This window comes from Urocampus carinirostris, chromosome 10, assembly GCF_059441175.1.
Source record: "Urocampus carinirostris isolate Australia breed hairy pipefish chromosome 10, RoL_Ucar_1.0, whole genome shotgun sequence".
NCBI lineage: Eukaryota > Metazoa > Chordata > Actinopteri > Syngnathiformes > Syngnathidae > Urocampus > Urocampus carinirostris.
The window spans coordinates 17,233,651-17,244,816 of NC_142358.1; the positions used below are offsets into that span (position 1 = coordinate 17,233,651).

General features: G+C 37.4%; 2 protein-coding genes across 3 annotated transcripts in view; one reads left to right on the forward strand and one right to left on the reverse strand.

Annotated features, from left to right (window-relative positions):
* The window catches only part of LOC148357953 (uncharacterized), a 93,236-nt gene extending 85,622 nt beyond the window's left edge, over window positions 1-7,614 (forward strand). The window contains exons 11-14 of one of the 2 annotated variants that reach the window (XM_088345428.1): window positions 319-365; window positions 449-625; window positions 727-877; window positions 4,240-7,614. In XM_088345428.1, coding sequence (XP_088201554.1) covers window positions 319-365; window positions 449-625; window positions 727-877; window positions 4,240-4,721 — 857 coding nt within the window. In that variant the 3' untranslated portion in view covers window positions 4,722-7,614. The remainder of the gene's footprint in view (window positions 1-318; window positions 366-448; window positions 626-726; window positions 878-4,239) is intronic. The other variant, XM_088345429.1, reaches the window with a different exon arrangement.
* The window catches only part of wdr53 (WD repeat domain 53), a 206,053-nt gene that overhangs the window by 179,097 nt on the left and 15,790 nt on the right, over window positions 1-11,166 (reverse strand). The gene's annotated exons all lie outside the window — the stretch shown is intronic.

Genomic DNA, 11,166 nt, shown 5'->3' on the forward strand with positions numbered 1-11,166 from the left:
TTAAAATATGGAGGGAAGACATAAATGGGTTTTGAACTTGCAAGGAGAACAGGGAAGAGATAAGAAATTCCAACCTGTTCTAAAAGCACACCTTTGAGCCTGTTTTAATTAAATCCCCAAGGTTACATAAGCATAAAAGAACAACAACCTAATTGGTAGATAGTGACAATAATTTGCATAGTAATGAAAATAACACGAGACAATGCGCTATAAATGTCAAAATAACGAACTGGCAGCCCATGCAATCTCTTTTGCAAGTGTCCAATATTGGAAGCAGAACTTATATAGTGATGAATAATTTTGCTAATATGGTCTTAGGAAACAGCAGCTGCCAGAACATGTGTCTCAACGGTGGACACTGTGAGGTGAGTCATTATGTTTCTTGGAATATTCTACGGCAAGTATATCCACAAACTGCATACTGACACGACTTGAAATGATCTCATAGGACCTAATGTCCGGGTCCAAATGTTTGTGTGCACCTGGCTTCTCTGGAAAATATTGCCAAATTCGGCCCAGCCCTTGTGATAGTGCCCCCTGTCTGCATGGAGGGCAGTGCAAGGAAAAGGATGAGCTCGCCGTCACCTGTGACTGCCCTTTGGGATATTCCGGAAACTTCTGCGAGGTCGGTCTAAGACTGTAATTCGACAGTGACACTGAGCTTAATTGAATGTCAACTTTCCTTGTCACTATTAATTGAACATCGTATTCTTTTTATTAAACCAGATTTTATTAGACATGTGCAACCCGAACCCCTGCCTTCAGGGGATGCCCTGTCACAACATTGATGGCCAGTACATGTGTGTGTGTCCTGATGGTTACCAAGGAAACGACTGCCTCAGCCTCAAGAGCCCTTGTTTGGGTTCTCAATGTCCAGGTAAGAGGATGGTTGGATGGTGGCTAACACACAGACTCTTCACCTCATATTTTGACACCTTTAGCCTAAAGCTAGCAAAGATAGCTTCACATAGTGTAGATCAGGGGTCTCGAACGGGGTGCCTCCTAAGGACAGGAGAGGTGCCCACGGACCTGTTCTGAAAATTACACACCAATGCAAGGTCATTGTGATTTTCTCGTAAAATTACATTTTATTGGTCGACTGTGTCCATTCAACCCTATTTTTAAAATCACTAGCTTGGCAATAACATATTGATAACGTGATAATTTGTTATTTTAGAAATACAAATATGAATAAATATAAATACAAAGTTAAAATATATTCAAGTATTGATAATTATTTGTAAGAAATTAAATAAGAGAGTAGAATGAGAATCTATTTGTCTACTAAACACATTCATTTATTCGTCTTTTATTGATTTATTTTACAGGAAAAACAACAAACTAAATTGTTTGGGGGGGACTTTAGCCAGCTATCTGGCTACATATTTAGTTTTGTGGCAAGCTATCTTTTTACTTTTTAGCTATTTTGTAAGCTATCTAGCTAGCTTTTTACATTTGTGCATGCTGCATAACTAACATTTTATCTTTTTTTTCTAATTTTGGCCTGTCTAGCTTTCTTTAGCGTTCTATCTGGCTATTTAGTTGACTTCTTACTCTTTTACCAAATTACTTATCTCTCTTTTAGTTTTTTTAGTATCAAGTTACTTTTTAGCAATTTAGTAGGCCACCTAGCTGAGTTGCTATTTTAGAAATTCTGATCAAACCTGGTGCCCTCTGCGCTAATTAGTAAGAACACATAGCTCTCAGCTTAAAAAATGTTGGAGACCCCTGCTGTAGATGACAGACACATTTCTTGCTAGAAATTGGAACATCAGTGTTAGCTTTAGAAAGTAGTAACTTGTAGTCTCTCACTTAAGTCCTTTTGTTAATATCTTACTAGTTAGTTGGTTAATTAGCTACAGAGCTAGCTAGGACAATCCGTCTTGATGCTCACAACCATGCACTTATGTGTTCTGGACCGACAGCTAGCTTTGGAAGAAATTACTTTGCTTTCTGTGTGTTTTTTTTTATATTTGGGTAATGAGACTGACAAAATAGAACCTGAGAAGACCAGTTTCTACAAAGTTTCATTACAGAATATTCCACGCACAACTGAGCCACAAGACAATGACTTTAGGACTCTTGAGTGTGCAGTCAATGGCTGACAGGTCATAAATGAAGAAATCATACAATCAAGACTCTGTATGCAGTGACGCATTTACATTTTGCAACACAAGCTAGCGAGATAAAAACCTGGTTAGCGATTTATCAGGTTAGCGCTTTAACTAGGCATCTGTTTGCTTAGCATTTTAGCTGGCTAATATCTCGTGCAGCGGCTGGCAAACTACAGGTAGGCTTTGTTATTCAGCCTGCCAAACAATAGATAATATGCATACAATTTTTCAAAAAGTACTACCAATAAAAATATGTTTATTTGGTGCCACTCCTGTCCCGAGAGTCCACAACATTCAAATAGTTTGGGAGATTTTCCTTACTTGCTAATTTCATCATATTATTCATCAAAATTTTTAAAAAATTGAATTAAAAAACACTTCTGAGCCTGCCATGTTTTTTGAATGCATTTTATCAAATTTAGTGCATTTAAAAGGTACATCATTCATGACTTTGCTTTAGTTCTGATTATTTCAAAACCAATTTCATAAATGGTTTATGACATACCAAAAAAATGTTTTAATGTACTTGGAAATGTTAAAATGTTTGTTTATTCATAAATGCATATGGCCACAGAATATCAAGAATGTAAGCGCGTTCTTGACTCAAGCCATGTCCCACTAGGGTGGGGTATAGCTCCGGTATACATTCTTCTGTATAACTAGCATATTGCAACTGAACATCCTTAAGAGGGTTATAAAAAAAAATTAAATATTTAAATTTGTTTTTAAATCTTTGCAAAAATATTATTAGTGGTATCTGCTGAAAATGCAAAACTAAATTTTAAAATGCCCCAAAATATAAATATTTATTTTTGAAATGGCAGTGATAATATAATTAATAATAATTAATAATTGGATAGGAATACATTTTCTTTTTCCCTTGTGTATTGCAGAGGTATCGGATTTGAGACCTGTATGTGCAGATACAATAATTAAAATCAATATTTGTTTTTCCTCCCAGCCCTTTTGTCAAAATTTTGCCTGACTCCTTATCTAGAGCTTGTTAGTTTGTTTGCTCTTTAGTTTGCAATATATTGCATTACGGGATAGCTTTGAGCCACATAGCAAAATGTTATATTTAATGTAAGCAATAGTTAATGTTGTTTCTATAAAATTATTATGCAGATTAATTAGAAATACTTTTTCCCCAACTGCCAACAATTACTACCAGTAGTGGCCACCCTTAACCCCCCAAAATAATTCATGTTAGCTGAGCTGTTTTTACTAAAATGTTTGTTTTGACTGCTGTTTGCATTAAAGCAATTCCTCATTTTTTGTGGGTGTTGTGTTCTAAAAATGTGACGCAAAAGTGCTTTTACCTTCCATTAACATGTGAATTAATCCAACTTTGTCCCTGATAGAAAACATTTTCCTCTGCCTTTTGATGCTTTTGTCGGTCCAAAGCATTTTGTTGACGTTGTGGCTTTTACAGAAACTCAAAATTTAAAAAGATTTGCGCATGCGTAGTGCAGGTTTGTCAAGCTGTTTGTGTACAACTTAGACCGAATAATGGCAGACACAGGCAGAAAAGGGGCTCGTAGACTGTTTAGCCAATCAGAATTAGAGGATCAGGCCTAAAAAAAAATTCAGCCAGACCCGACCCGGGTCCGCGGGTTTTAAAGCCCGGTCCCGACAAATTTACTTGATTTGAGGGGCAAACCCCAAAGCGAACCAAATCTTCAGATTTTTTTTGTGAAGACTCAGGTACAGGATGGCTTCTCTCGCAATGCCTTTTTTTCAAAATTATCCACCCATCATTGTTCTTTGTGTCTTTTTCTTTGTGGAGAATCTGTGCGATGGATTCCGTCCCCCTGTTGCGTGGCTGAGTGCACGGACGCGTGAGGATGGTGGAATACATCGCGCGGGTCCTTTACATAAAAAAACAATGACGGATGAATTATTTTTAAAAAAGTCAGCGAAAGAGAAGCCCGCCCCGAACCCAAAGGCATAATTGACATTTTTGGTCCAACACAACCCAGATTTCGGCTCTGGCTTGGCTCTGGCTCGGGCTTAAGATCTTACCAGAATGAGAAACACAATGCATAAAGAAAATCTGCGAAGGAGCAAAACAACGAAAAAGAAACTGCAATTGAGCGATGGATTACTGTATTCATATTCTGCATAGTTTTTCCTCCATCTCCAGGTGCAATTTCCGACACAAAAGGAGCATTCAGCTTCTACATGGTCTTGCTGGGCGTCCTGGCACTGGTATTGGTCTGCGCTTGCACGGCATGCGCCTTCATCTTGTCCCACTTTCAGCACAAGCGCAAAAAGCAACAAGCCCCACCGCCAGACGAGGCGACCATCAACAACCAAAGGGAATACGTCAACTTAATCCGGAATCTAGATCCTCTTGTCCCCCCTTCGCTCCCGCCGCCTGCCGCCCCCCTGATCCTAACGCCGTCCGGCACAACCTCCGGCGCCAGCGCCACAAGCCCGCACTGCTATGAAGAAATCGAGTTAACTCTTCCCCCGACCCCGGCCCCTTCGCACTCCTCGTCCCCTGCCATGAAGCAGCCTCTCGCCCCAAAGGTGGATATTTCCAACCGGGAGCGAGAGAAACTGAACCGCTTTCACTGCACGGACAACCACGAACTGCAAGTGTGACCCTTAGAAACTGAGGCTCATTTTATTCTGCATACTTTTGCACTCTCTCGCTCACAGGGTCCACATTTCTTGTCCGGCCTGTCGTGTGTTTGGAGACTCCTCGGATGACGAGTGAGTTTGGATACTTCAGTCAAAAGTTCCAGTAAACTAGTACTCGATACTTGTTGTCCCAGTACTCGTTTTGAAAAAACTCACAACCTTCAATAGTAATGTTATGTATGTGGTGTGTTGTATTTGTCATCAAAGGTAAACTTTGAGAACTGTATGGACGACCATTCCTGTCATACGTAGAAATAAATGCATAAATAGATAGGTACCAACAAATATATGCCATGTAAATAAATTAACACACAATTAAATCCCATTGTGCCTAAGGTGGGTTACATCGTTTTAGGTGTCCTTAAAAAGTTGGAAGTTAAACATTTTCTCTATTAAGTGTATTAACAATGCCCAACTGAGTTTATGTTTTTCTCCCACTGTGCCTATCTGCTCTAATATTTCTTTAAGGAGAGCTGGTCGGTGCGGAACACATTAGGTAAGAAGAATTGAAGGGAGTGATGCTGGAGAGTGAAGTCATACTTGTCTCTTGGTTTGTTTGTTTTTTTTGTTTCTATTCATTAGTGTAGCATGAAAATGGTAAAGGTAAGAAAATGTCTATTTCAACTACAGTCCAAACTCCAACTCTAAGAAATGCATGTACCTGAATGTTCATCATAAACAGGCTGACCGAGATTGCAATGATCAAACACAAATCAGGTTATAGCGGCAGAAATTAAAAAAGTTTTGAATTATGTACAGCTACATCAAGGGTTGCCAACCTTTTTGAAACAGAGCTTATTTTTGTTTCTAATTGGCACAATGGATTACCAGTTTTATGAATTTATAAAAGGAAATATGATTACAAATGTTGTTATTATGTTATTACTGGGTTGTAATTCTTAGGTTAAAATAGTCAACAACTAAACATTGCGGCACTTAGAAATCAAATTTCCTAGAAAATCACAATGAAACATTATATATTTTTTAAAAAAGTCTGCTGCCTTAGGGGGTTACCTGGTGCCTGCCGGCACCACGTTCGAAACCCCTGGTTTACATCATTGTCATTATTGGCCAATCATGTTGCTGTTCTTTGATTTCCAAACCCTTTATCTGTCTGGATCTGTCTTTGTAACCTAGGAGATTAAAACGAAGGGAGCGCTTGTAGAAAAGGTTGGAATTAGTCATCTGAACTTCAGGCTTTCCCCTGTTCTCCTTGCAAGTTCAAAATCCATTAGCATCTTATCTCCTATTTTTGAGTGTCTACAAAACGATTAACTCATCAATATGACATAAATACAATTTATTCATATATTTATGCATTTTGTTTACATTTGCTTTGTTGTTTCTGTTATGTATTTTGCCAATCATTTTGTCAGAACACAATCTTTTTCAAATGACTGTTCAGGTCAAACCTGCTGAACATTTCACCTATAGGTTGTTTGGTGTAGCAGCCAATCCATTCATTATTGATCGACTAATAGGTGAAAAGTTCAGGACAATACGTTACCTTTTCATGAGAATAACCTTTTATTCTGACAAAATATATGACAAAACAAATACCAACATAAAGAAATGACCCAAAAAAATTACAAAACTTCCGAAATACATGAATACATTGCATGTATTTTATCTAGGTCAGGGGTCTAAAACTCATAGCATGATAGTTTGAAGCCACGGCCTTAATATATACGTTTAATATAAGTGCAGCCCATACAAATTGTGGATTCATTTATTAGTGGTTGAATTAATCTCAAAGAAATGGAATGTGTCGCTGAAACATGTATAATGCTCAATTAAATTAAAAACTGCCATCCTAAAGTGCAACGTAATGTACAATAAGATATGAAGTACCTTTTTTTAATATAATTTTGTGTAGTGATTTTGTAAACAATATACATATATTTTTTAAGACATTTGCGAGCAGATAAGTGCTTTTCTGGTGGAAAACTCGATTTGGGCCACCACCTTTACCCATACCCTAACTCCGGCGGCCCCCAAGTAACTTAAGTTTGAGACCACTAATTTAGGTATCATGTGATTTATGTATGTGTTAATTTATTTATATGGCATTTGTAGGTATTTATTCATACATTTGTTTTCTTGATATTGCAGTATTGATCCTCCGTAAAACAGTGGGTCTGATTTTTCTCCGTAAAGTTTGACGAGATTTATGATTGACCGTCATCAAAACTCCTTTCGATTACGCTTTGAGATCATCACTCAGTAGAATCTTTGAAGGACATCAAAGAATCGGGCCCTTGCTGACTGATAGGAAAGGAAGAAAAATGCTCAAGTTGCTTTGCAGACACAACCTAAAACATCTAATGTCTTCACGAGCAATGACTGGTTCTTAAAAGATTCCTGGGTAAAATTTCACGGAAATGTGCCATAGTGACCTCTGAGTGCCTGAAAAATTGTCAGGCACAAAGATTCAGGCCGTGACCTGAGCGTGGTATTGTTGACTGAAAGAATGGATGATTATTTAAAGTCCAATTGGATGAATGAGAGATTATTTAAAACAGCCAGTGCACACATAACCGTATTTTCTACATGGGGGAACATTCAATTTCCAACACTTTTAACTGGAGTCAACCGGAGTTTATGCGTGGAAGACTGTATTGTAGATTAAAAAGAATATATGTAAGAAGTTAACGGTTGTTCAAGTTATGCCTAAAAGTCTGATCATTTTTCATAAAAAAAGATACACTGATGCCTGTGACGCTACCTTTGCTTGTAAGATTTTGTACATATTGTAAATATTGATACGTTCATTTTTTTTGTACCGTGGTTCAGTGCGAAAGTATCACTTCTGTTGTTATACTGGCATTCTGTAATAAAAGTGCATTTAACAGTTTGTTTGTTTTGTTGGGAAGCAGGAGTGGAAATTTTCACAATTGAGCTTAGACTTTTAATTGAACTTGTCCCTGTATATCAAAGCTAAAAGATAGCATTTGTTGCAACAGTCAGGAATGACGTTTTTTATATTCCTATATATAAATGTCTATCCATCTATCTATCTATCTATCTATCTATCTATCTATCTATCTATCTATCTATCTATCTATCTATCTATCTATCTATCTATCTGTCTTCAATGGTCTATATACAGATGTACATAATTGTTTTATTTTTTTTGCTGTTTCCTATCTACTGTATTAGAAATATTTCAAAACTAAAACTTTTCCCCCCAAATCGGTCTTATCACAAATGACATCAGGGAATGTGGATTTATTTATATTTATTATTTACTATATTTATAGTTGTATACTAAAACAAATATGAGTAAACTCTGTGTTGAATGTATAAAGTAGGCTGTTTATACTACTAAAACTTTGCCCAAGTGGCGTCACAAATAAGACCGTGAAAAACATAAATATTTATTTGTATTTATAATTTTATTTTTATGACTTGCATACTAAAACAGAATAGAAATAAATTATATGTTAGAATATTTGTACATTTATAAAAGTTTCTGCCAGGTGATGAGAGGGTACTCAGTAGAGCGTTTGGATAGTGCTTTAGCGCTCTCTGTTGATCGTCCATGATAATTATCTTTTTTTCCCACCCGGAAATCCGAAAAGGCACTTGCGATAATTTTTTCACGAGAAAGGAAAAGGTTTCGTAATTACTGTGATCAACCATTTCTAATAAAGTTGTTTATGTAGCTGCAAATTTTCTGATATAGTGCTTTATTTTATATTATTTTTCTTTATTCAAACAATGTTCACTACGTTATTTTCAATGACCTTAAATACAATTCATTAAGTCAAAATGCCAGGTATAGAATAGAATAGAATAGAATAGAATAAAGGGGCTGAAAGAAATGTCACGGAACGGAACTGTATGAAACACAATAGAATAGACTATAATAGAACAGAATAGAATAGAACAGAATAGAACGGAACGGAATAGAACGGAACGAAACAAAGCGGAACAGAACAGTACAAAACACCATAGAATAGAATAGAATAGAATAGAATAGAATAGAATAGAATAGAATAGAATAGAATAGAATAGAATAGAATAGAATAGAATAGAATAGAATAGGGGATTGCCTCATTTGCGGTTTCTTAATTTTATCATGCTGAGGTTTTGAGTTTTTCCTAGCCATCATGTAGGTTTCAGATCAGGGTATGTTGTAATAATAGACTGTATTCTGCACAGCCCTTTGAGAGTTCTTGAACAGTCTTTATCTTCATTGACTATAACCGAATGTACACTATTTACAACGAAATTTGACGTGACATTCCAGGATAAATATTTGGATAGATAGATAATATTTACTGGGTAGTGGTTGCAGACTGGCCGAAATTGTATGTACATCTGATTATAGCGCAATGCTATTTGGAGCGATATTTTGCAAAATTAAGAATAAAGACATGAGATATGAATAGACATTTCTATAGACATTTCCAAGATTTATGATTGTGATTGCAAATAAAACTGGTCTCGTAGAAGTAGAAATAATAATTACTGCTAATAAAAAATTGTTTCTTATAATTCATCAGTTTTATATAAGACTCATCCATAATGTGTATATACACTAAAGAGTTCCTGGAAGTCTCACATTTGAGTGTCAAACTGTGCAGATTGCCAATGTGTCATCAACTCGAGGAAAGGCGTTTTGCGAGAGCACAACAGCAGGGATGCAAAAATGACAGTTAATGGCAAGGTGGATGTAAGAAACATCACCTTTGACCCGTGCAAACAGCAGCCGGCCGGTGAGACTTCCTGTAACCGTCCTGCTCAGGAGGAAATAGAGGAAAGCGAGTGCACGCTCCACACCTGTTGTTTGCCCCAGGATGTCAAACATGACATGAACGCTCACAGGAGAGAAGCTTCAACTCTAAATTCTGGAGTTCATTTGACGCAGGTCCAAGTTCTGACATCATTTCAGTCCGAGGTGGAATCATAACTCAAATGGATTATATTACACACTAATTAAAACTGATTTTAAATCAAATCATCTCCCATCTCATCTCATTAGCTACACCGCTTATCCTCAGTAGGGTCGCGGGGGTGCTGGAGCCCATCCCAGCAATCATCGGGCAGTGGGCAGGGGACACCCTGAACTGGTTGCCAAATCAATTGATCAGAATGGTGAAAATAAGTATTTTCTGGAAGAAAAAAAAAACGTCTTCTTCATAATGTGATATATTAGTGGTCACCAAACTACATATCAGGCCCGCCATTACATTTAGTCTGGCCGATGACAATACTGAGAGAAGCATAACCCCCAAAAAATAAGCCGCTTTTGGTCAAACATTGACCTGCAATTTTCAATAGGTCCAGTGCAATAACACACTTGAAGTAGACCTATTGCATTGAATTTAAAAATCCAAATGAACACATTTAGTGCTTAAAATGGAGATATTACTTTGCTATTACACTTAAATAAAAAAAGATACTTGTGTCAAGACCCGGAACAGGAGGAGGACCCAGATGCGTGACGTTTCTCGCACAAGCTTTATTTTACGGGAAATGGGGCAGTCATGCACGTTAACCCAAACGCCAGTGATTTGGCGATCGTTGGGCGGAAGACGCAAGGCAGGAGTCTGGCGTCGAATGACAGGAAGCCAGGGGCCGACAAGATTGATACCAATTGCACGAGCAGATATCAGATGGGGTCGATACCGGACAGGACGGGACAGACAGGATTGATATCAGGCTTATTTTCTTTATTTTAAAACTAATTGGATGAAAGGGTCCCTTTATAAACGAATAGACAATGTAACTCTAGTTGTCCAGGTAAATACAAACGAGAAAAAAATGGATTGGATGTTTTTCTATTTTCCTCATGTGTTGCCAAGGTGTAGGATTTAAGATTCTCAAAGGCATATACACATTCGCCTAACAGGTGAAAGGCCCATGGTTCGAGACGGGGTGGAGACATATGTTGGCCTGGAGAGGGATGGGCACCACCAAGCTACACTTCCCCAAGACACACCACAGGAAATGGTGCCCCCTACGACCCTGGGGATTAAGGGATCCAACCAACATATATTTTAAAACGAATAAAGATGGCTGCATGAGAAATTAAAACACGCTTCTATCCGCTGATGCAAGAGGAAAAAGTTATCATTCCGAGAGCTAAAATCGTTACGCAGAATCATCGCACTATATTTGATTGCATTGCTGTTATGATGCACCGTGTGTAATATTTTCCCACTAGAGGGAGAGCCAGTGCCACAGAGCACAGCATGACGGCAGACAAACATGGCGGCGACCCAAGTAGGGATTCCACTGTGAAAAGAAATACAAATTTCTAGAACTATGATTTATTTTTTGTAAAAAAAAACAAAACAAAACAAAAAAAACATTAGATAGTTCAAGTATTTTTGCTTGGTATTCAGATTATTTTTTATTTTCTTTTTTTTACAGAATATAAGTTTGATGTATCATTGGG